This window comes from Topomyia yanbarensis, chromosome 1, assembly GCF_030247195.1.
Source record: "Topomyia yanbarensis strain Yona2022 chromosome 1, ASM3024719v1, whole genome shotgun sequence".
Lineage (NCBI taxonomy): Eukaryota > Metazoa > Arthropoda > Insecta > Diptera > Culicidae > Topomyia > Topomyia yanbarensis.
Genome location: NC_080670.1, coordinates 37,551,887 through 37,579,179, shown reverse-complemented (window position 1 = coordinate 37,579,179; position 27,293 = coordinate 37,551,887). Strand labels below are relative to the sequence as shown.

Here is a 27,293-nt window from a genome sequence, read left to right as displayed (position 1 = left end):
CTTGATTTGTCCTGGTTTTTCTCCTGCAAGCCTAATATATTTCTATTTATTCAGTCTTCGTACTAGTACTATAAACAAGCAAAGCAATCGAATAATAAAATTCATCCAAAGTCAGTGTGAACAATAAAGCACCGTTACTTTCATCGGTGCGATATCGATCATTCATTTCAAAATGTTTGAAACTAAACAGCAAAATTCAACAGCAAATTTGCAAATGCAGTTTAGACTAACGGATGTCGTCGTTATACAAGCCCACCAGCAAGCCCAGCAAGGAGTTGAAGGGAGAATGTTTAGAAAAGCGCGGAAGGATCATATATGCAAGCTTAGAGCTTACCGGCGACTTAACTTTTTGTCTGCTACCGTAGGAGTCAAGATCTTTTGGCATTAGAAATGCGAATCACCTGAGTCTACGATATGTCCGAACAAGCGTAAACAACTTGTTACTTCATGCTGTCCATTCACCGCCTCCATCATTCATTAACTTCCCAACTGACTGAAACTTCATGCATAATGGAATGCTTGCGTGCAGAGGAAATATAAATTCCTTCACCAACCAAAGCATTTATTTGTTTTTATGTGGACAGCATGAAGGCAGAAGCTGGCATCTTCTACATTTTCGAGCATAAGTGAACTGCATAATCTATATCTGTTGCACTTTTACATAATAATCCTTCCCATAGGTAGAATGGAAACAAAATTTCTTTCAAGTTCACGCAGGGATGTCAATTTTTTCAAGCTCGGGCTCAAACTGATATTATTTACACCAAGCTATCCGCCGGTTTTCTTATAACAATCGATTAAACGGAGAAATTTTTGGTAACAACGATAGGTTTTGCAGATCTCAAATCGAGAGATAATGGTTGTCCTTGGAGATTACCAGGCATAGCGCAGGGAAGCTAGTTGGGATCGCTGATGTTTCTGATTTACGTCAATGTCGTGTTTTTAGTACTGAAAACTCCTTGCCGGTCGTGCACAGACCATTTCAGCATGAAACGTTTGTAGATGGTGGTGTAGCTAGAACTGCCTTTGTGTAAATCCGAAAAAGTTCATGGTGATCTAATTCCGATGAGCTTGAGCTTGAGCTTGTGTGACCACCCCTGGCTGCTACTCCGTTATCAATCTGGACTAGCTGCGCACTCCACAAGTATGGACTAGATATCGAACCACCAAACTCATAGACCAACTGTTTTACTTCTTTCAATGGTAAACAAAAGGATTTAATAAAATACAGCCCATGTACTCATTCAACCTTTCCGCAATGATACAAAGCAGAAAAAATTGCTCGATATATAAACAGTTTTTGAACGACTATTGGTCTTAAACCAAAAAAAAAGCAGGATGCGAAGGAATCGTGTGGGGAATAAAAAAAAACTCAATCTTTGGCGAAAAGCACAATAACATGCGTGAAGTTCCACACAAAGCAAAATGGAAACTCTCATCGATCTGCCGACGACTATACAGACCAGCGATGCCACATGACTTTGTTAAATTTCGGTAGAAGAATAATTCAATATTAATTAGTCAAAAGAGCTAAAGAGATTTTTGTAAACAAACCTATCTCGATCGTTATTTCCGTTATGCCGAGTTGAATTTCATGAAAAATACACACGAATCAGCATCTTTACCCTTGGTAGAATCAATTTCAAATGTTTTCTGGGTTGAAATTAAAACAAATTGAGAGAAATCGGCAAAACAAAAGTTTGTTTACAATTCTTATTATTCCTATTCAAAAGTTGTTATGGAATTAAAATGTCTGTAATAGTCTGTAGATGGTTGTGTATACCCCAGTTACACTAGAATATTAAGGGAATGTAGTCTAGGTTGGGACGGGTTTGTTTAGAAGTTGTTATCTTGTTTCCATGGCAATATTTTTTACTTGCAATTTTAAATAAGGCTCAGGATCAATTTTCTGCATGACAGCAAAATGGCCAAAAAATTGTGCAAAACAGCAAAATGGTTCGGACACTTCAAACAATTTAAATAATTAAAGACAGTTTAAACTTTAATGCATTACATCTATTTTTAGTAAATATTTATTTGTTAATTGGTATTTTAGAATAAGAATAAGTAACTGAAATACTTATTTACTTCTATTTGACAAAGTTAATCTGACGCACAGTTTTTACATGTAAAACTTGTACGCAATCTTGTACGCATGAGTAAGTGCATGGTGTCCCAACCTATACGATACGCTTGTCTCAACCTATTTTTCGAAAAAAAAATCCAATCAAGCAAACGCAAAACCCTGAACGGTAATAACATTTCAGTTACTTCTTAACATTTTAAAATTAGTTACGTTGCAATTTCGATGAAAAAGATTCAATTTAAGATGGCCCAAAAATAAGCATAACAAAAGGTTTTTCGCTCGTTTTTGACACTGCTCAGTGCAGCTGTGACAAGAATGAACTATAACTTCAACTTGGCATAAAAAGTGAACTAAGACCGATTCTAGTATGTGCTAAAAATAACAGATGGCAACACTGCATAGGAACGAAAGTATCGAACTGTGTCAACCTATACGACAATCCTCTACTTTAAAAGTAAATGGAAGACAGAATACTATTGTGAAGGAATCACTCGTATTCGAATACCATTATTCTAGTGTAATTTTACTAAACACTATTACTCTTTTAAAAGTCTGCAGATTTCTGGCTGCGTCTGTAGGTGGCCATCAAAAGTCTATAAAATACAGACATGTCTGTAAATCTGGCATCACTGATGCAGACAGCACAGGCAGCATGCACGTTTTACTTCGTTGCGTGGATGGTCGGGTTTCATATTGTTCGAACCTGAGCCCAACCCGAACCCGAAAATGTAGAAATTGAAAAACCCGGATTCAACCCGAATCTGAGAATTTAAAAATTGCAAAACCCGAATAGAAAAATTTCGAAAAACCCGTACTTGACAGTTTTAAAACTGAAAATCTCTTTGCAAGCATGCTTATTTTATATATTTATTTATTCGATCTTCGGCAGATACCGTACAGATTAAGTGTAAACGACTTATTGTTGTAGTGTTAAAAGTTTATAATCGCTAACTTATAACTAGATTTAGTAATATGATAGTCAAAGAGTTCGGAAGTTTCAGTGCGGCAACATCTATCTACCGGATTATTCTGGCCGTATGCTGTGCGGTGCCTAGGAATCCATGAAAGCGGTCGGTTTCTTATAACACGAGGAGGAACAAACAAATTAATCCTTGAAAATATATCGGGACAGTCGATATTGCTCGACAACATATCAAAAATGAACATTCTTTGCAGGAAGGTACAACGTGACTCCAGCGTTGGCAAATCTTGTAGCATACATCTATTATTATACGGTGGCAGACGGATAGGGTCGTTCCATGGCAGTTTTCTTAAAGCAAACCGTACAAAGCTTCTTTGAACACGCTCCAATCGATTGTTTTGCACGGCGTTGTACGGCGCCCACACTTGTACAGCGTGCTGCAATATGCTGCGGACCAGTACGCAGTATATAGATTTCAGAGTGTAGAAATCCTCGAAGTCAGCAATGTTTCGTTTCAAAAAACCCAATGTTGAAAAAGTTTTAGCCGTTGTCGCTGTGATGTGTTCGGCGAAGCGAAGTTTTCTGTCAAATAACACTCCCAGGTCACGGATAGATTCCACGCACTCGATGACACACGCTTGAAGAGTATATTCGCAGCGCCTTAGAGTTGTCGAGCGCCTGAAGCTTATCACCATTGTAAACGAAGCTTATCATCATTGTAAACAAACTTTTTCAGAACATTGGTCAAACAATTCAGAAGCGAGATCCCTCTATAGTTTTCAATATTATGAGTGTTTCCTGCCTTATGGATAGGAACTATAGCAGCTTCTTTCTACACACTTGGAAAAACATTTTCCGTAATAGAGCTTTTGAAAATAATGCTTACTGGTACAGAAAGCGCTCGGGCACAATGTTTTATGAACAACAACATCGGCATCGTTTGCGTTAGGGCAGGGGTGGCTGATATTATAGGTTGGCAATGTTTCAAGGTAGTCTTGCGATGGGTAGACAGGAGGGCTGGATCCACCGATTCGGCTGTGGACTGTGAACATTTGTCTCGAAGATAAACATTTTCTGGAATACCCCCGGAGCGTCTTCTGCTATTCGTAAACTTCCAGAATGTCGAGGGATTATTCCGCAGGTTGCATTGGACTTGGTTGAGATACTCACCGAATGCACTGTTTCGGGCTGTTTCATATTGCAGCTCAATTTGTCGAAGTATAACTTTGTTGTCGTCGGTCCTGTGATGTAAGAATCGCTTACGTTGCTTCCGTAGTACGTTGCGCAGCCGGCCAAGCTCAGCGTTCCACCACGGGTATTTATAATCTACTTTTCAGTGGTATGTTTTTAGGAACATTGCAGCGAAGAATTCCATATATGGCCTCGTAGAATGCCGAAACTGCCTGATCCAAATCATTACCATCCAGCATATCGTGCCAATTGACTGCGCCAATGGCCGATGAGACTTCATCGAGGTTGCATCGAGTAAAATCAAAGTTGAGGTCGTCGTTAGTTGTATCAGAATCGTCGCCGTCGTTAGAACACGCGTCAAATCTTAAAACGAAGGGCTTATGGTGAGGGTCTACCTTAAGTATATATGTCGGAGGCTCGATCAGTTCGAACACGTTCGTGTCGTTGACGAAGGCTAGATCGAGTGTCCGTCCGTTCACATTGCTAAGAGAGCAGATTTGATATAAACCATCAGAGACCAAAGTTTCTGTTATGGCCGTCTCTTGCTCCGATGTCGCATTTTCTGGAATGTAGCACTTAAGATCGTCATCGAAAGACCACCGGAGATGAGGAAGGTTGTAATCACCTGCTCACCTGCTGGTTTTGTCAAGAATGCTATGAACCGCGGAGGAGTGTACGTTATACAAATCAGGATCACTGTTCGGCCTCAGATAAATGCAGCAAATAAATAACGACCGACCTGGCAGGGAAACGCGTACGACAACCTATTCCAAACATTCACATCCAGGCATTTTCAGTTCAGTCGCAGCAAGATTTTTCTTCATCGCAATAAGAACACAACCTCCGCGGCGTAGATGGCTGGTAGAAGAATTATGATCGCAACAACGCAGTTCGTCGTAAGCTCGGAATTTAATATATCATCGCGTAGCCAGGTTTCGGTGAGAACAATAATGTCGTAATCGCAGGAAGTAAGGGCAAGCAAGAAGGTCTGAGTTTTCGTTCTCATTCCACGGACGTTCTGGCAGTAGACGGACAGGAAATCTTCAGAGGTCAAGTGTGTGATATGAATGGATCGATGAGAATCGAAGCTTACTTGGATGTTAGAGGCGTCTCCACAGTGATCAGGGGTGGAATTGGGGTGTGCGGAGGTCTCCAAAAATTCTGACCGGCTCGTCCTGTATCCTCAAATTCACGAAACCGAATACCTAATGGCCATGTATCCGCTGACATAGCTTTTGCCTTAAGACCAACTGGCATGCTCACCTTAAAGGGTACAAAGCTCAGCGTGCGCACTTCTCTGCCTCTAGGAACCAGCTTGTCTGCCTTCACTTCCGCAGAATCCAGTCTCGTACGCACCATTTGCAGTACGGTGTCGCGCAGTCTTTTAGCTCTGGATCGTGGAAACATCATGTCATATTATATATATATATATATATATATATATATATATATATATATATATATATATATATATATATATATATATATATATATATATATATATATATATATATATATATATATATATATATATATATATATATATATATATATATATATATATATATATATATATATATATATATATATATATATATATATATATATATATATATATATATATATATATATATATATATATATATATATATATATATATATATATATATATATATATATATATATATATATATATATATATATATATATATATATATATATATATATATATATATATATATATATATATATATATATATGCATATATATATATATATATATATATATATATATATATATATATATATATATATATATATATATATATATATATAGTTTTTTCAACAGTTTTCACAACGCCACCAGTGTTACGGTTTGGTACGGATAAACTGATGTCGAATGATGTCAATGAAGGTTATCTGACGTTGATTTCACATCAAGGATATTCGTCTGTGTTGTGGTATATAATTTCTTTTTCGCGTCAGATAGTATGGTATACGCGCCAGCACACAGTGATCACCTTCCATACAAAAGTCGGACAAAACCTCAAAAGTGGCCCGAATTTGATGAAAATTTCACTTTAGGGTAATTTTGTGACGCTGAATTCATATTTGATGTTCATTTTTCTTGTTTGTAAAATCCTCAAATTTTTGGCATTTAGGGTTGTTCGAAAATTCAACATTTACGAATATAAAGTGCAGTATTTCCGAAATTCATTTTCAAAAATTGGGTACGGTGAATTTTTTAGCAGAATACACATTTTTTTCAATTTTTGATAATGATATGACACATCTATAAATTATATTGCGAACCCTGGGTAGTCAAAGGCTACCATGTTTCTCCTTCAGACGTATCATGAAAAATCACCTTTTATCTTACCTCGGGGCAGAAAGGGGCAAAACAAGATATTCATTTTCGGAATGTACACTAATTTTCAAGTATAATGAACAACAAGCGATCTTTCCGAACCGTTTCAAAAAAAGTACAGCCACTTTGAACATTATAACTTTAAACTATTGCTCGATTTATTATTTGTTGTTCATGTCTGAGCAAGAAAAAAGGCTTGTATCGACTAAATCGAATGGCAGCTATAAGTCCAGCAAATAACCTTTCAAATGAAATCAGTTTGTCCCCAATCGGAATCTTAACTAAAAAGATATATTCATTTGAATAACTTAGGTTTGAAAAGAGTTTTCCTCAGAATTCATCATCTATTTCACCTTTGAAGTTCTGTAAAAAATTGAACTCTCGTCTTCGGGACTTAATATTTTGAGAAGACTCTATTCAACCTGTTAAGAAATAGAGAAAAATGTAAAATCACGAAAAATCTAAAATAAAATTTTGAGGTTTTGTCCGGCTAGGCGACACTGTGCAGCAGAGCAATTTTGACATCTCTTAGTTTAGTTCAATAAAATGCATATCTGTGTGGAAAATCCACGATCACTCTGCTTCACGATGTTGTTTACAACATTGAGAAAGCCTTCACGCTCAAGCAATCTAGCTTGGATGTATTCTTAGATATTGAGGGTACTTTTGACAATGTGTCCTTCCAGTCTATTCTGGAAGCGACGCGCGGTCATGGGGTATCTGCATGTATCTCGGGTTGGATACGCAATGCTTAGTAACCGCATTCTTTGCTCGTCACTGCGACAGGCTGAGATACGGAAGTTGAGTATTTGCGGTTGTCCTCAGAGTGGCGTTCCGTCACCATTGTTATGGAGCTTGGTTGCCGACGGCTTATTGAAGAAATTCAATGAGCTTGGATTTCCAACCTACACGTTTGCTGACGATTATCAAATACTAATTACTGGTCTTTGCATCGGAACAATCTTTGACTTAATGCAACAGGCATTAAGAGCTGTCGAACAGTGGTGTCGACAAGTTAAATTATCAGTTAACCCAAGGTTCTTTTCACGAAGATGCGAATAATAATCGGGGTTCGTCCATTGCAACTCTTTGATTCTGAGCTACTGTGTGTAGATCAAGTCAAATATGTTGGAGTTATACTGGATTCCAAACTGAACTGGTCTGCTCACATTGAGTTCTAAGTCAAGAAAGCGAGAATGGCTGTCGGGCAGTGCAGATGAACTTTTGGAAAAGCCTGGGGTCTTAAACCTAAACACATCTATTGGATTTACACGACAATTGTACGTCCAATATTGTCATACGGATGCCTTTTGTGGTGGCAGAGGGGACAGGTGATGACAGTCCAGTCAAAGTTAAACCATCTGCAAACAATGGCGCTCTTGGCGTTGACTGGTACTTTCACCACAACTCCGACTGCTGCTCTTGAGGCTCTTCTAAATATCAAACCATTAACGTATGCGGAATAAAATTTGGACAAAATCCAAAAGGCATTTTTTTGTACAAAACTCTTTATTGAATGTTCACTCTATATGAAAACATTTGTCAGCTTATTAACTTAATGTAGAAAAAAAATTGAGCCCATTCGAAAAGGTTTATGGCAGTTTGCAGGATCTTTTTGCAAAGGAGTTGAAAAAATTGATGTTGGCATATTCTTAATTTCTTTCTTAATTTTGACTATCATGTTTGTTAGTTTTATGTCGAAAATTATTGGCATATACTCTCTGCTTCAAATTACACAAATCCTCATTTGGACGCAGTTGTGGTACATTTGGAGGGTTTTCAGCCTTTTGTACAAAAAGTATGCCATAATCCTCCAATGCGCCAAAACTTCTTTTTGGCATAATAGCTAGGTGCCAGATTAGACGTTCGCTGCCATTTTGGTCACGTGGTATCTCCTAGCGGGTCGAAATTAACACTGGATGTTTAAAATAAGTGTGCCTAGAATATGACGTTTAGTATGGTGCCTTGCACAGGGTTGCATTTTTGTTTTAATGCTGGAAGCGTTGTCCAAATTCCATTCCGCATACGTTACACATACACCTCAAACAAGAAGCACTATCATCTGAATACATACTGCAGGGCGGGGCTTTGGAACAGTAGCCATGTTGATCTTGCTACCAGTCATACACGATTGTGGTCATAAATGGTTACATGGGGTGAAGATATTCTTGCTCCCACCGATATTACACTCACATGTAGTTTTCCTTGCAGGACATTCCATGTGAAGATTCCCTCTCGAGAGGATTGGTTGTCTGGCTATATGCAAAGACAACAACAAACGCAACTGGTTTGTTACACTGACGGTTCTCTGATGAAGGGACGTGCTGGTGCTGGTGTCTACTGTCGTGAAATGAGATTGGAACAATCTCACTCACTAGGTAGATACTATACTGTATTCCAAGCAGAAATCTTTGCGGTTATGTGCGGGTTACAATCGGCCCTTTAACTGAGTTTGTCCGGCAGAGTTATAAACTTCTGCTCCGATAATCAGGCTGCAATCAAGGCCCTTAACTCAGACAAATCACGGTCCAAGGCAGTGATCGCGTGCCGAACCCAAATCGAATAACTAAGCATTGTCAATACTATCTACCTTGTCTGAGTTCCCGGATATTCCGGTATTACTGGAAATGAATGGGCTGACGAATTGGCCAGGGCAGGTTCAGCGATTAACTTCTTTGGTCCTTAGCCCGCGCTGCAAATTTCGACAAGTTGGATAAGGTAAAAAATACGGTCCAGGGCCTCGTCCGAGCACCACAATTATTGGAAAAATCTACAAACGTATCGCCAAACAAAAGCGTTCCTAGAACAACCGTGCGCAGTGATTTCGAAAAATCTACATTTTGCGAAGCTCCACCGCGGCATGCTAACCAGGGCTTTAACCGGACACTGCATCACATGGCAACTATTCAGCGCGCTAAGTCTTTTTCATGTGCCGACCAAGGAAACCTCATATCATCTGATATGCAACTGTCCAGCAGTAGCGCAATTGCGATTTAGAGTTTTCGCCCGTCCTTACATAGACGACACCATGTTTGGACGACTGAAACTCAGAGACATACTAAAGTTTCTTATCCCATGAGGTAAAGAGCTTTAGGCTTACTCGCAGGCGAGTTGAACTACTTGTGAGGTTAACTAACCTGTTGTTTGTTTTTTGTTTTTGTGCTGTTATTTTTCCCACCCTTCCAATTCTACTTCCCCACACCTCCTTCTCCTTTTCTTCCGCTCAGGAAATGATGAAAACACAAGGCAAGGCACAAATCCCCGATTACATTCGGGGAACGTGCCATTTAAGCCAATATATTCTGATTCCTGATAGGCAGAGAAGCAGTTTCATCAACAAATACCGTAGTTCCACCTGGCTGGATGTGGTTGGCACGAATCAAATCTTGTCGAAAGTGAACAAAGTTCATTCCATAGCGTCAAACTTGCTCCCAGGTGGCGAAATCTTCCCAGTTAAGCTCAGCCGGAATGCTGGCTGGTTCTAATTCGTATTCCGGCTCCAGTGATAAAACCGATCCGATGATCGCCTACCCGCCATCGGAAGCAAGCGAACCTGTGATCCCCTCGTTGCCCCGGCTTACTCAAACATAGGGACTATCTCTAGTGGACAGCACGCGCAAAAGTGATGTGGCGTAGCCACATTGGATGGTGGAAACGAAATAAAATTGGCAACGCTAGCAAAATATAAACACAAATGAACATTCCGGTAGAACCTATCGTCAATTGACATATCTACGAGTTTTGGTTCGAGCCAATAATAGGGGACCGTTCCACCTATAGGTACTAGACAAGATGGAGAGAAAGGTGGGAACATTTGACACTTTTGAGTGTATTAGTATTATACTTGCGAAATTAAGCATGGCGGCCGGGGCCCTTGAAGTAAACATCAACATCCGAACGAGCATCCTGATTCTTTGGCGCACGATGAAAAGTGAGAAAAGGCCGAGCTTCACTTCGGATCTATCGATTAGAACACTTATGGAGACTTTTTACCTAAAAAAACCGATTAAATTAACTATGACCGAACCGAAACAAAATTTATGGCAACAGAAGGGCCCGCTACGTCAATTGTTTGTGATTTTCTTCTTCATATCCTCTTGTTTTTTTGGCTTCATCAAAGAAAAATGACAACCGCACTCACACACTGAAAAAATGTGCACACCTGTTCCGTCTTGGGTACTAGACACGTGTATGCAATTCACTTCCTCACGACTGTGTGTGTGAAATATGCGATGACTTCTCTTTCCACCAGAGATGCGAGATTTGCAGACATATCTGCAAATTCGCAAACTTTTAATTTTAGCTGCATTTTTTTTTTGATTACGCAGATATTTGCAGATTTTTTAGTTCGGTTGCAGGTTGTGAAATATCTCATCTCTGAACGATTTATGAGCTTTTTTATTTAAGTTTTAATGATTCATCATAATAACACAAAATTTAAGTATCCTATAGATTATTGAATTGATTCGTAATTTCAACCACAAGTTTTGAAATCCAAAATTAGTGAGATTTTACAAAGTTAGTTTTTGATGGTAGTTGTAATCAATGTTTTCAATTTTCAGACATGCATGCACACTCGCATCCTATGCTGTTATAAGCACTTTGACTATTTCAAAATCTTGAAAAAAAACTGAAGAGAAGCGCTCACACCAATAGCGATACCAATTTGTTTCGTTTTCTCATCAAAGACAAAAATATAATGAAAAGCCCACGTGTACATTGCCAATACCCTCCCCATGGACACGCGTGGACTTTCTCGTGACCCATCCCCTCCCCACAATTCTTCACGAGATATATGGATGTCCCCTTACTGGGTTGAAACTGAAACGGCAAATGGAAATGGGTCTGAACATGTGTGACAATTTTATACATGAGAAAGTGCATGTAAACCTTTCTTCTAATGCTTCCTGGTTAAGTAGGGTGCGGGGACGAAACGTGGCTCCCATGCACAATCTTGGAGTTATCTGCGTTCATTGATTTTCATACAATTTTGCTGGCGAAAAGACAATTTTCAGTTTTTAAATAAAATGTAATGATTCTTTGTGGAAAACGACACTCGATAACATTTTACCCACATATCAGATAATTTTGTTTACAGCAGCCTACACCCGAAAGCGTAGATTCGGAGCACTACTTCTTCACTCTACGACCAGATTCAAATATAGAAAAAATCATCAAAATAACATTACCGGGCCTCTTAATTACCACCCAATAAACACCATTCAATATACATAAACTACTTGCCTCATTTATCGAAACCTGGAGGCGGCTTCCACCTAATGATTTATTTACACGAAGAAAATATCGCTCTCGAGGAAAAAAAACGACTTACAGGTACCATCATTAAAACATGATTTCGCGTGTTTGGAAATCGCCTCTCCGCGCTCTCGCTGTGTAATAAGTAATGAAAACTTCACCGACTCACGCGCGATAATTGCACACTTGCAGATTAGGCTCTCCATCACGCACTTACTGGGCTGGACATCGATACGGGCTGCAATTATGGCACGCGCGCTTCTCTCCTTTTTTTCAGAAGTTTGGTTTCGAAAAATGTTTTTTACACACGTTACAACTTCGGTTCGTTGTTAGTACTTAATTTTTTTTAGCGAGAGAGGCAGGCAGTTAGCCGACGGTTATTGAAGAATTTTATATGGGTGGAGATTGTCATCTGAAGAATTAGTTAACATTTGAAAATAATAATTTAATAAAATATCTACATTTATATGGTCATTTTTCACTTGTCGACAATAAATAGCTTAATCTATCGTTAAAACTAGCAGCAATCATGACCATTTTCTGCAGCGATAGTAAATCCGTTTTAAAATTATTCACTCGCGTAATTCTACCCACTTACGGGTACTGACACTCGATAAATTATCTCTCGAACAATACAAAACCATCAAACCACTAAACAACTAAAATCGTGGAGTATTTTCCGTTTCGGTGAGTTTTGCTCCTGCAATCAAGGTCGTCTCAATTTCACGCTCGCTGGGCTGCCCCTTTCCCTTCGCATCTTTCACTCTCGCTTCGGCTCGGTCGCACCTCGTTTAACGTTACGCGTGCCACGATCAGACCTAAGGTAAACAATAAATAAGAAGCTCGTCATTAGTGCGCTGCTTTCGAGTGCCGCCGCAAAATGCGTCACGCTAGCTCACTTTTTTCTTTCGTCCAAAACACCCCAAACTCGGATCAGTTCATTCTGCTTGCACTCATTCGGTTCATTCACCCTAGCCCCACCCACCCCGCTGACCCTGGCCACGGCCAAGCAGTTGTGCTCTCTAGTGCTTCTGCAAGCTGACAACCGACGCGAACAGGGCGAAGAAGAACCCGGCCAGACCGGCGGCCTTCACCAGCAGTATCAGACCGCCGACCATCGCCGGGAACATCATCATGAACTTGAGCTTGTACGCCAACAGCAGCGGCAGCAGGTACTTCTTCAGTTTGTGCTTCAGGTGGAATTTTTTCTTCTTCTTGAAACGGGCCTCCGGATTGGTGTCGTCATCGTCGTCATCGTCGTCCAATGCATCCTCTAGATCTGGTTGCGGCGGGGGAAAAGGTTAGAAACGAATTCAAAAGTCAATAACGAGAAATAAAAACGAACATCTTAAAAATAATTTGATCAAATATAGCAACCATGTTATTTCGCAATGATGTATTATTTAAAACGAAATTTGTGAAAATTTTATCAAAATTTTATCAAAACTATTCAAATTTATTTCATTTATTAGACACTTTGTAGCTTAACGGAACCGTACCCGAGCAGAAGAAAATAACTGCGGAATACTAAATTTAGTTATCAATACCAACGACTGTTTACCACAATATGGTATAAATGAGCTCAACATAAGAGGTAAAATACCAAAAAAAAAAAAAAAATAACACAGATATGTTCTACAAATAACTATTTGATAATAAAACGAGTTATTATAATACCTGAATAATAATAAAACATTTTTCAACCTTCCAGTAACAAAATTCACTCTATGGAGGTATTCAATAAGGTATTGATTTGGTATTTGAAAAAATCACTGGAATACATAAATAATACTAAAATAAAGTATTATACCTCATTGAGGTATTAAGCAGTTATTGAAAAATGTTTCTTCAATACCTGCTTAATACCTCAATGAGGTATAATATTCAATTAATACCAAGTTTTGGTATGAATACCAAAAAATAGTATGCTCGGGTTATTGCCCAGTTATTTTCTCCTGGTCGGATATTAGATCTCGTTCACGCAACATGCTATTGCGCGTGGAAACCTTCTTTCGCGTTGTTTACTGCTCTACCGTATCCTGGTAAACATTTACTACTCAGCTGTTGTCGTCCGCGTCAATGTCATCATCATTAAAGTAGTCAAGAATCAAGCTTGTAATCATACATTCTTCCTCACCTTTTGTAGGTCACGAGTATAAATTATTCATCATTTATATTTACTTTCGCACTGACAGGGTTGATTGTTGATTTGGAGGTACTGGGTGCTGCTTTTACAGTTGTTGTCATAGTAGCAACAAATATGGAAAACGTATGTGGTGTGAGACATGGTATTGGAGATTGTGTTTTGAATTTGATTGCCGTATATGAGTGGACAACCGCGGTTAACCGGTAGTGATGCGTTCTCCTGAGCGCTTTCCGTACAAGTTGTGCCATCTGACTACGATACTAGTGCGTAGTAATCTGTTGTGTGTGCCAAGAGTCATGAATTTTTGCCAGGTAGGATCTTTTGATCCGCATCTCCACCAGAAAATAACGTTAGGAATAGGGTTCGCAGCACCGACCCTTTTTGGCGAGAACCGGTACTACGGTATTGAAGCTCTCAGTACCGGTAAAGTACGGGTACTCGAATATTTTTTTTTTAAATTCGAAGAAACTTCAAAGTGAAATTGAATGCTCAAACTGATGACCTTATTCTCAGATCATTGATTTGTTCTGATCAAAACAACGTGTTTATTGTTTTTATATGCTTCGGAATGGCATGACTCATTTCACAGAAGATATTTTTCGTATGCGGCACCTTCTTTTATTTCGAAATCTTGGCCACTTTGAAATCAATAACTGCTAAGCGGTGCGACTTTCGTCGACTTCAACAGATGGTAAATGTAGGAAATCATATTAACAACAGTAAATCAAAGCGAGAATGGCAGTAAATCCGAGCAGGTTGCTCGCATTTCCTCTCTTGCTTTTCTGTAAATTGGTTTCGACCTTTATGTCGTTTGCCTACTATTCATTAATGCATACTAAGGCTCCTTGCTTTCCTGTAAACTATGGAGTTTTGCTGAATTTTCCGATCACCAATAATTACAAATCGCCCCATTTGAAGCAGTTCACCAAGTCTAAATTTGTTAGCTACTAAATCGCTGTTCGTTCTTTTATAGATAAAGATTAAGAGCAAACCAAATACAGACATGATTTAGACCATATTCTGATTACGCGTTACCCAGTGAATAATGGAAACCAATCAAAATGTCGTTAATAAAAAAATCAAAGCAAATTTTGACGTCTCTCACGCTAGATGTCAATATTTTGAAATTTACTACAAGATCGTTAAAATTTAATTTCGACAAATAGTGCTGGAATTCAAGCATACCATTCAGTACAACGGGAGCTAGTAATGTTTAGATTTTAGAATTATTATGATGATGGCCCCACCTCATTCCCCCACAAAGGTGTTAGCTCAACGATTTATCCTGAAGGTAATTAATATAATTAAAAGTCATCTTGCAGACCGAGATTTTGAAATAGGTCCCCCTAAAGAGTCCATATATTTTGCATAAAAAATTGTATGGTACCGAAAATACCGGTACTGGCTTTTGTTCAGTACCGGTATTACGGTACCAAATGTGGGTCGGTATTTCCGGGATTTTCCGTACCGGTATTACCGGTACCACAACCCTAGTTAGGAATACCTGAGAAGAAGTTTCCCCAAAAATAAGATATAACGGATTTTCTCTTGTCCGAATTGTTCATATTGAGACATCTACTTGAAGCATGTACTCGGTGCCCGGTCGTGTAGTCGTACTACTATTTCATCATATTTTATATACACGGTAATCTTGTTTACAACGATGTCATTAACAACCAGGTGTCTTAGGTTGTTCCACAAAATGAATCTCTTCACTTAGGCTAACGTGTTTAACCATACCGGTACTGATTGACGCAGGTGATGAAATTGAATATGGGCGAATTCCGTAAACCTAAGCTCCATTTTCATCTTTAGAAAATATTTCATCTCTCGGAGACTCAATCGTATAGAACCAAACTTGAAGTCAACGATCGTAGTGTTGGATCATATACGTAGACTCGGTTGCGCGATTTCCGGAACACGAAGTTAATATTCCGGATAGCGATTATAGCACTAACGGCAAATACATATTTAGTTCCACCTAGTGAGGCAATTGTCCTTTTTGCCTTTCTCATATAAAGAAAAGCTATGCAATCGCTCCAAAAATCAATTTTCCAGCCGAGGCCCGGCCATATCCCATTCGATTCAGTTCGTCGAGATCGCAAAATGACTGTGTGTGTATGTATGTGTGTGTGTCAAATAATGTCACTCAATTTTCTCAGAGATGGCTGAACCGATTTGCACAAACTCAGTTTCAAATGAAAGGTATAACGCTCCCACGCTATTGAATCTTTAGTTGATCAAACTTCCGGTTCCGGAGTTACGGGTTGAAGAGCGTGGTCACACAGCAAATTTCCATATAAACTGGCAACCCTATGATGTCCGTCTGATGTAATACATGTTCAAATACGTTCAACATTACTTGGATTTACGGGTCTAGATCACTAATGACCAATTAAAGTAGTTTTGACCACATTGGTCACCTATGAAGGATCTTGATGCCCCCTGGGAACTCGCCAAGTTCCTGAGCTAATGTCACACTTATTTCCCAACAAATTCTTAACCCATGTTTACGAACTTGATTTCAAATGAAAGATATAATACTCTCATTGGATGCTATTGAATTTCATTCACTTCTGACTTTTGGTTCCGGAGTTACAGGTTGGTTATTCTGGTAACATAGGAATTTCTCATATAAACCGGTACAATCGTACTACCTCATAGCTTTAAAATCTATTGAAATGAACATCAAACTGAACTGATGGCGAATCTAAAATTATTGGAATGTATTGTCCACTATCGATAATTCCGAAAGTCCCGGGGTTTCGGGCAAATTCCAGATCTAAAGCCACTTCTGTGCATTTCACTAACCTAGTCTCAAATGGAAGGTATAGTATGAAGTTCGGTGTTGAATCATCCATCTACCCCTCCACCTCCTACCTCTCAATCGCCCCCCCCCCCCCCCCTTCTCTCACCACCATCGTCTCAGACCAACCTCCCACATGCATTCCCTTTATCCATCCCGTATACTAAAATAAGTTAGATGGTTCCCGACGCATCTTCTCCCTCCCACTAATTATTAGGGCATTGCAAAAAAAGTTTTTTTTTGAATTCTCAAAGGCCCCCCTCTCATATTGTGACAAATGTCAAAGTAAGCTCGGATGCCAAATTTCACATCATTTGGACAATTCTAGACCCCCGCCCACTTCGCTTGAAATTTTTAAAATTGATACTATGGGAAAAAATGGAGGAAAAATATGTTAAATGCTATAACTTTTGAAATAGGACTCAGAAAATTACAATTCATACCTTTTTAAAGGGAATAACCTTATTATTTGAATGGAGATATTTTTGTTTCTCGAAAAATACGGGAAAGTGGGGTCCTCGGCCATTTTATCCCCAAAATCCACTATTTTCAATAATTTTTCTGCTCCGTGATGCAACTCATACATATTTTGCAGTTTTTCTAATGTGAGAAAATCTCAGAAATCGAACGGTACCTTTTTGACCTTTGTCCGAATACGGGAAGTTGGGGTTATAGGGCCTTTTGTTATTCATATTAAATTTCACTCACAATTTTTTTATTCTTCACTCAATTTTAATGAACTGTACCTTGTTGAACGTGGAAAAATAAACATAATAAAAATAGATTCGTTACCGGTAAAATTCATACACATCAAATTTTCTGACAAGTAGTACAAACAATCAAACAGTTGCCTCTATTTCACATTTTTATCATTATATCGCTCATATCAACTCCATTTAACAATAAATTATTATTTAATTTACTACTTTTAGTGTGAAATATTCTTAGGAATCACATTAAAATAGTTTCATTCCTGGGAAAATAGAGGAACTTGAGGTGGAACCGGAAGTTTCGAGAAAGTGACAAAATTCCTGAATTGTGTTCACATCTGCCTTTTAGAAATGTCTTATTTGATTGTTTCAAATTTAGTTTCAAATGAAAGCTACAGCATCCCTATTAACTTCTATTAAATTTCATTGGAATCGGAGTTCTGGTTCCAGTGTTACGGCTTGAACTATGCGGACGCATACGAGATTCCAATATAAACCGGTTTTACCCTCAAAAAACCAAGGGTTCTCAGAGGCCCGACTATTTACAGTTCTCTAGTTTCAATGGACTTGTAATACAAGTGATCGAGCGTTTTCGGGATTTCGATTCTCTCATTGATAAAACGACAAAAAAGAGGCTTTTGATTTCATTGGGTCTTATGAGCGTTTTTTCTTGAAGTCACAATTTTAGCATGCCTTTTTGAGGCTTAATCATTATATCTAAATGATGCACAGCTAATTGAAATGAGTTCTAAATTGCTTAAAATTGTTGGCCCTGATCACTAATTGCAAATCACAATCTGTGTTACCACCTTGGGAACCATTGATGATTCCGGAAGATCCGAAGAAATGGCTACGTTCCGAAACCCGTTCCTCATACATTGCTGAGTCGATTCTCACAATCTGTGTCTTAAATGAAGGGCATAGTATTCACATTGAGTAATTTAGGTTATGCATTCACTTTGAAAATCGACTCTTTAACAGCTGCCCGGATTGCCGAAACTATTATACCATTTGACTCACCCCGTCGAGCATTGCAAATGTGCGCATGTGTGCGTAATACTGTGTATGTTACCAACAATCGTGCATTGGTTCCTCGGATTTGACCGAACCAATTTTCTCAACCTTAGTTTCAAAGGAAAAGCACAGATTGCCACTGAATTTAATTCTGATCCGACATTCGGTTCTGGAGTTAATGCTAGAGAAGTGCGGTCATATAGTAAATGCACATATAATCTGGTACCACCATGATATCTAAATGATGCAAAAGTTATTAGAAAGAGTATTAAATTACATAGGACTGGTGGTACCCAACGGGGAAAACCGATCGGAAATGGTAAGTGAAGCTGAGCAATCATGTGAAAAAATTCCCCCCAAAGGCGAGACTCGAACTCGCAACCTATGAGATTCCGGCCCAATGTTGATTTGCGCTTTGCAGGCAGGATACGATCATCGTCGCTAGTGGGTTAACCATACGTTCTTTCTGGGATGTCACCATTCGCAAGGATAGCATAAGGGTTAGTGCATTGGGCCGGAGTCTCAAAGGTTGCGAGTTCGAGTCTCGTCTCTGGGGGGATGATTGCTTAGCTTCACGCACCATTTCCGATCGGTTTTCCCCGTTAGGTACCACCAGTCCTAAATAAGGTATTGGCACTTTAGTCAAAAGACCAAAAATTGAATTATTAGATTAAATTACTTACTTTTGCAGGTCCCTAGCCGCTTTGACCACAATGGAGCTGAGATTGCAGCTCTACGATCAGCCTGTCTCAGAGCTAGACATAGGATGCAAAGAGCTCGCACCGAGGATGCAAGAGAGAACCGCCGTGAAGTGTTTCGAGCTGGGAAATTGGCCCTTAACAAGGTCATTAAAAGCAGCAAGAGAGCGTGTTTCGACAACCTGTGTGAGAGTGCCAAAGTGAATCCGTGTGGTGACGCCTACAGAATCGTGATGGCCAAGACCAAAGGGGGCTCTTTACCCCCAGAAAGGTCTCCGGACCGGTTGGCGACGATTGTCGAAGTACTCTTCCCGTCTCGAGCCACAAGCCCCTGGCCACCTGCACTACGAGACAGTGCGGGCACGGTCGAAATGGTGGCTCCGGTGACGAATGAAGAACTACTCGCAGTAGCTAATTTCCTAGCAATGAACAAAGCTCCAGGCCCGATGGAGTTCCAAACAGCGCTCTCAAGGCAGCGATCATAGCGAACCCGAACATGTTCAGGCTAGCTATGCAGAGATGTCTTGACGAGTGCCGTTTCCCCGATAGATGGAAAAGGCATAACTTGATGCTGTTGCTGAAGCCCGGGAAGCCGCCAGGCGACCCATCGGCGTACAGACCAATCTGTCTGATCGACACGACTGGCAAACTGCTTGAGAGGATCATCCTCAACAGGCTAACCCCGTACGCAGAAGGTACGGACGGTCTGTCAAGCAACCAGTTTGGCTTTCGGAAGGGTAAGTCCACAGTGGACGCTATCAACTCAGTGATAAAGACTGACGAGATAGCGATCCAACGAAAAAGGCGAGGCATTCGATACTGTGCGTTAGTGACACTTGACGTGAAGAACGCATTCAACAGCGCAAGCTGGGATGCCATCGCGCTCTCGTTACACCGGCTTAGCCTACCGGTGGGTCTGAACCGGATCCTGGAAAGCTACTTCCAGAACCGCGTACTGCTATACGAGACGGGTGCCGATTACCGGCGGAGTCCCGCAGGGCTCGATCCTAGGCCCGGTGCTATGGAACCTCATCTATGACGGGGTTCTGAGACTGAAGTTCCCTCCTGGGGTCAAGATCGTCGGCTTTGCCGACGACGTAACCTTGGAGGTCTACGGGGAGTCAATTCCTGAGGTAGAACTAACCGCAGAACACGCGATCAGCACGGTGGAGGAATGGATGAGCGCGAGAGGCCTGGAGCTCGCTCATCATAAGACGGAGGTAGCTATCGTCAACAACCGCAAGTCGGCACAACATGCAGTTATCCATGTGGGAGAAGTCGTGATCACCTCGCAGCGGAGTCTGAAGTCTCTCGGAGTCATTATAGACGACAAGCTGACCTTCGGCAGCCACGTCGACTACACATGCAAGAGAGCGTCGAATGCTGTTGCGGCACTATCGAGAATGATGTCCAACAGCTCAAAGGTGTGCGCCAGTAGACGTAGGTTACTGGCAGGCGTTGCCGTATCTATCCTCAGGTATGGCGGCCCGTCATGGTCAAGAGCACTGAGGGTAACCAGTTACCTACAGAAACTGGAGAGCACCTACCGCGTGATGTGCCTCAGAGTGATATCTGCCTACCGCCCGGTATCACACGATGCATCCTGCGTGATAGCGAGCATGATGCCAGTCGGGCTGGTCATTCGGGAAGATGAGGAGTGCTTCGAGCTACGTGGAAATAGAGGAGCCGGCGAGCGCACCAGGGTGACCTCGGTCGCCAGATGGCAGCGTGAGTGGGATAACTCCTCGAAAGGTAGGTGGACCCACCGGCTGATACCTAGCATATCGAGCTGGGTGGGAAGACCCCATGCGAAAGTTCACTTACACCTGACACAATTCCTGTCAGGCCATGGCTGTTTCCGACAGTACCTCCACAGGTTCGGCCACGCGGAGGTCCCAGCCTGCCCTGACTGCCCAGGTGTAGACGAAACTGCCGAACACATACTGTTCGTATGTCCTCGTTTCGACGTCGAAAGAAGAGCAATGCTTGACGTCTGTGGCTGGGACACAACTCCTGATACCCTTATTCAGCGGATGTGTCAAGCGGTGAAGAAGTGGAATGCAGTCTCGACTGCAACCACCCAGATTGTCTGTAGGCTACAGGTAATTTGGCGCACCGAGCAACAGACGACGGGCATGACTAACTAGTGATTGGTTAGTTGGAGCAAAAAAGGCCAAGCGCAAAAAAAAGGAGTGAATGGTCTGTTCATGCCGAGGCAGGTTTGGCGCAGCGACTGGCAACCGCGTAAAGGGTAAACCCAGCCACCCCGAAGCAAGGCAGAAGAGCGAGTGTATAGGAGTATATGTGGACTGCTGCATGCCAAGATGGGAGGGTCGTAGTGTAGTATGTTGGGACTTAGCTATCGATGCCTCGTGGCATGGCAGAGGAGTGAAAGGGTGAGCATCCAAGTCAGTCTCACACGGTATGTTAAAGGTGAACACAAAAGTCAGCCTCACATGGTATGGTAGAGGTGAGCACAAAAGTCAGCCTCACAAGGTATGAAAACGGTGAGTACCCAAGTAAGCCTCGCATGGTATGTCAGAAGTGGTGCCTAAGAAAAATGTCCCACATGGGATGCCAGGGGGAGCGACAGGGGTATAATAGAGTGGTACGATCGAGAGTGAACCAGGTGATAGGGTGAGCATCCAAGTCAGCCTCACATGGTATGTTAGAGGCGAGTACAAAAGTAAGCCTAGCAAGGAATGAGTAAGGTGAGCACAAAAGTCAGCTTCATGTGGGAGTGTTTGAGAGTGAATCAAGGTGCGATAGAGAGAGCACCCAAGTAAGCCTCATACAGGACGTATGAACGCGTGAGCGAGAGTGAATGAGTACATCAAGTACAGCCATCCCCCCAGAAGTAATACCGAGAGGTAGTCCCTGGGGGGAACGATGGCGGAGCCCAATGGAGTTTAGACGGTATTAATGGCAGCGTCACCATTCGAGCCCGACTCGCCCCCAGTGCATCCCGTGTGGTAGCTTGGCAACTGCTAATAGCACGTGTACTGGGATAGTACGTAAACGTCTTCTCTATTGTAAAAAAAAAGATGCCCCGGAGAACTTGTCAATGTTCAAAGTGAATTTCACACTTATTCCTCATAAAATTTTTAACCCATTTTCATCATATTTCAAATTAGAAACGATTGATGCAATACTTCAATTGATTGCTATTGAATTTCATCCCGATCTGACCATCGGTTCAGGAGGTTGGTTAGTACGGTCACATCGGAATTTTTCATTTATCTGTACTGCCCATGATCGCTAATCAGTCCCATAATGATAGGAAATCCCATAGAAAACGGAACAAATATGCGATCATGGGCAGTGTAGGAGTACTTATTTTTCCCTCTCATATAGAAACCTAATCCAAGCCTTTTTTTAATAGATGTTCTGGATTTTGACAGGGGTGTGTGTCGAGGATTTACTCCAACACATATCGCACAAGCTCAACAGCGCCCCTCGTTGGCTCAGCGGTAGCAAGAGTGGGACAACGCATGGAAAGGAAGGTCAACCCATTGACTGCTCCCAAATGTGCCGGCTTAGGTGCATAGGAAGCATGAACTTTCCTTTGAAACAGTTTTTGTCCAAGCTGCTTCCGGAAGTACCTGCATCGGTTTGGAAATTGCTCGTGGCCCCTTTGCCCGGAGTGTGTGAACGTGCAAGAGACACTGGATCACGGGGGTCTTCGAAAGCCCTAGGTTCGAAGGGGTATGCCCACTGTGACAATTGACAATATCGTCGAAGAGTTGTGCCAAGACGAGAATATCTGGGATGCTGTCAACAGAGTGGTTTACGAGTAAACTCTCCAAGCTGAAGAGAAAGTGGCGAAGGGACCAACAAAGTTGTCGTGAAACCACAAATCGGATTTCAAGAGAGGAATTCCGCCGCCGAGAATTCTCCACCGCCGCGGCGTAGACTAGTTCCACCGCCAGGGACCAGTTGAGTGATACGAGACGTAGCAGCGGGGTCGGGGGCCCAAAAAACCACCAATCCACCGCCGGGGGATTAGAACGAGTAGATCGCATCGAATAGCCGTCAGTGGGTCGTTGGAGCGCCAGTGAACCATAAGATACGGAATCGTTGGACAAACCTAAGTAGCTACTAGCTGGCCCGTTGAGTAGGCTAGGTGCACCGCAGGGGACTAGATCGAGTAGATTGGCTAAATAGCTCACGGAAACGATCATCGGTATCGAGAGAAATCTCCGGACGGGGAATTCACAGTAGGATAGATTCACCGCCGTGAGCTATCCGACTATATCATGACAAAAATGGGAGAAAATTGGCACACGAAACAGACATCGGTACCGAGAGAAATTCCGCTGCCGGGGAGCTCTCAGTCGCTGGATACTATCCAAGTAGATCTCGATATAGCTGGGAGCTACATAACCGGAAGCGATTATCGGTGTCGACAGAAATTCCTACATCGGAGAACTCTTAGTCGGAGCAGGGTGAGTTCACCGCCAGAAACTATCCGAGCAGATCGCAATAAGACTGACTGCTGAATGACTCACGGAAACAGGAGCTAAATGGTTCACGGAATCAGCATATAAAAGACTCACCAGGACTAGAGCAACCTAACCAACATCATATTACCGAAAAATCTTAGATTTTTAGTAGTTTTGTCAATCATTGACCGTGCTAACGTGTATATCAACCCTATAACGACCAACGCCTTCAAATGGGTTTACATAACAATAGTCAAAAACAAGAACTAAAGAATTTTAAAACTGATAGCTGAAATGGGCTCAGCATCCCAAAATTAGTTTAAAACTCAATTTTTAAAATTTTGTAGCAACTTGATATGAAAGGGGGGGGGGGCTTTGTTGTGGTCTCACAGTGTACAGAGAATATTACGCTGGTCTCACAAGGCAACCATTGTATGGCCTCAATATCATTAGCATCGTAGTATTAGCCATGCAATTGTCCTGCACGCTAAGAGTCGGCTGTAACATCTACTGAAACAGAGGGCAAAATTTTGCAAGGTGGTCAGATATTTTGTTGGAATGCTCATTTGTTCATGAAAGTTGTGTAATATGTTTTGTTTAGCTTTGTTAACGCTTTCAAGCCCAACTTTTTTCTCGTGCATGTAGGGTTTCAAAACTATTTTTTTTTTGAAAACGGTGGGGTCAAGAAACACGAAAAGCCTTTTTTCTTAAAGATAGGTGCTTATGTCGCAGTGCTAGAAGCTGCTTAATTTTTACCTTCCAATGCTCAATACAATTCTCCTAGCATATTTACAATAGTCCAATTGCGTGGAAAATGTAGCCAAAGACAATCTAAATTGATAAGTTTTATCAATTTTCAATGATATTGCAGCTTCACGAAGATATATGAACAATTCATTTTCCGTCGCCAACGTAAACTGTTCCTGGTAGCACTGCTCCCTCGAAATCCAATCAGACTAACTGCAAGAACTTGAGTTCTAGAGCTGGTCCTTGAAACTATTAATACTCAAATGAAAGGCAATAGTCACATTTATTAGCCTTATTTTTTTGTGGGCAAATTTTGCCTTAATCAAAAGTTATAGCTGTTTAAAAAAGTTGTTGTCCACAAACAATATGGCCATGAATGGGTTAAAATTACCATATATTAACTTCACCTTTATTTTCTGTGCAAATGATTTATATTTTGGTAATATAACCTCAAATTTTCTTCTAATTTTCTCAATTTTCATACCATACTAAATCTGCTCAAAACGTTGCACAATCCTGTAGATTTTTTTTTAATTTCACACTTCACACTATTAATAACGCCAATACTGTAAAACCGTCTATTTGAATGATAGAATGATGTTCAGAAAAATGTTCACTGTTTTTTTATTGTATTAAAATATATATTTAACACCGCCAGTGGTAAGTATTTATACTTAGCATCGAACAACATTTGAAACAATATTTTAACCAGAAGCAAAGGAAACCGCACCTTTAGATTTACGCTTACCGTTCTGTGCCGCTACTAAAATCAAAAACAAAGTAACACTGACTTACCAGTATCCATTACATATCTATAGAAGTAGTCCTCAACATCGGAAGATCTCGCTGCCCGTGCCACCAGATCCGTGATACTATCCGTCTCATTCGCTTCATCCGGATCCGATACCCGGAAATCCCTGCGTACCTGCAGGGCGGTGTCCTGCTGCTGCTTTGGCTCGTCCTCATATTCATCGCTTTCCATCTCATTGAACGAATTGAATGACCGATTGTTGACCCGACCACGGCCCGGTGGGGTAATTTTTTGCAATTTCCACCGTCTGCCCTTGATCATGTCACTCGCACTCGGTTCCGACCGCGAATCCAATCGATCTAGATTCAGTCTCCGCGGTTGGGGCTGAAGTCGGTTGTAAAGTTCACTGGCACTTAGTTTCGTGGTTTCACTATCGCTTGACTGCAGAAGGGGTGGCTGCACAAGGGTCAGTGCCGAACTGTCATCGGAACTACGCTGCGATACGTCAGGAATTGCGTGACCTCGGACTGTTGCTTTGAGCAGCAGTAGACACAGGCAGGCAAACACAAACGACATATGACATCTCCCGGACAGGTACATAATTGCAGCTGTTTGGCACCAACGCACTTTTCACACTACGGCGATACTACACTAATTTCACCCTTTCACGTCTTTCGGGAATCGCCGCTTGTTAGGAATTTGCTATGGCCACTAGACAACAGTTGTTCAGTTTATTGTTCACCTTTTTGGTTTAAACTCTTCTCGCTTTGCAAGTGGTCAGTTCTCACCGTTTCCAGTGACCTGTATCAGATCGCGCATAAGATGCACTCTCCTACCGTCCAGAGCCTCGCCGACTAAACCAAAATATGTCGACAATGCTGTTAGCGTTCTGTTTTCCGCCTCACTCACGATCAGATTTGAACCCCGTTGGCGAGCCGCCCGGTTGCCGGAATGTGAATGGGGCTTGCCAAAGTCAACCGAGAGAACTGTGCGCTTCGCTGCCTCGGCCTCCGGTGTATATTCAAATGCGGTGGCTGTGGGCTTTTTTTCGCGGTCTTTAATGATAGTGTGGCTTTCGATTCCCAACCTCTCCGCCGCTGACGGTGCTGCGGTGTGCTCAGGTTCAGTGGAGTGGCGGTTTTTTTTCCTTATTTCGGTGGAGTCTAGTGTATCCATTTCGCGGTGTGTCTGCCACAGCCCGCAACGAAGCCCACCGAAAAACAGAATGAATAGCAACAACAACAACAACAAGTAATACTACTACATAAAATACTATGCTATGCTGATGATTACGATGATTTGGGTGCAGAGCACGGGCATGATGATGGTGATGATGGCGGTGATGTCGGATTATGAGGCTACCGATGAGGTTCAGTGCTGATGATATTTGGTGTTTTGGCGGTTGTTTTTCTCGATTTACGCTTTTCCTTATTGTTACTACGAACCGGGTTGCCAGTATGGCTTGCAAAACTGAATCTTCGCTAAACGTATTTCTGGGTCAAACCAACTGAATATGTTTGATCTGAATTCTGGAAATGAAAATTTGACGTCGGAATTGAATTTTTATTTTTATATTTCGAAAGCCACGATAGAGAAATTAAACGGAATTTCTAAACCAAATTTAACTAATGAAATCGTATTTATGAAAACGTCTAAAAATTCGGAATTCTGGAAATGAAAATGTTGCGTCGGAATTAAATTTTTATTTTTATATTTCGAAAGCCTTTCTCTCGTGGCGAATTTTCTAAACCAAATTTATATTTATGAAAACGTCTAAAAATTCCAAACCGAAATCCGACGCCGAAAAGTCGACGTCCGAAATCCGACGTCGGAATTCTGACGTCGGAATTCGGGAAATTAAAATTTTGCGTCGGAATTAAATTTTTATTTTTATGTTTCGAAAGCCACGAGAGAGAAATTAAACGAAGCTATTTTCAACCATCAAACGCATCGGTCACGATCACGTATATGGCACCCCTATCCCATTTGTATTGAACTGACATAAGTCAACATCTCAGCGGGCACACAAATTATGGGCCCCACTGACAGTTCAAATTGTTCTGCCCGTTTTGATCGAAGCTCGACCGTCACTATTCAGACACGGCACGGCATGCCTCAATCATTAGATGTTTGTTAAAAAGTTTAAATTTTGCACCG

At 41.3% G+C, this 27,293-nt stretch overlaps 1 protein-coding gene across 1 annotated transcript; it reads right to left on the bottom strand.

Moving 5' to 3' along the window:
* Window positions 1-12,317: 12,317 nt before the first annotated feature.
* Window positions 12,318-26,460, bottom strand: LOC131676285 (uncharacterized). The gene is made up of 3 exons (XM_058955404.1): window positions 25,181-26,460; window positions 12,722-13,101; window positions 12,318-12,640 (listed from the first exon to the last, which is right to left on the bottom strand). The coding sequence occupies exons 1-2, from the start codon at window positions 25,734-25,736 to the stop codon at window positions 12,845-12,847; spliced, it is 813 nt and encodes a 270-aa protein (XP_058811387.1). The 5' UTR covers window positions 25,737-26,460; the 3' UTR covers window positions 12,318-12,640; window positions 12,722-12,844.
* Window positions 26,461-27,293: the final 833 nt, after the last annotated feature.

What these genes read in the sequence shown, in the direction of transcription:
- LOC131676285 (XM_058955404.1), bottom strand. Translation starts at nt 25,736, where the DNA reads ATGTACCTGTCCGGGAGATGTCATATGTCGTTTGTGTTTGCCTGCCTG. An exon ending in TAGATATGTAATGGATACTG is followed by an intron (nt 13,102 to 25,180) that starts GTAAGTCAGTGT and finishes CGCCGCAACCAG; the next exon opens with ATCTAGAGGATGCATTGGAC.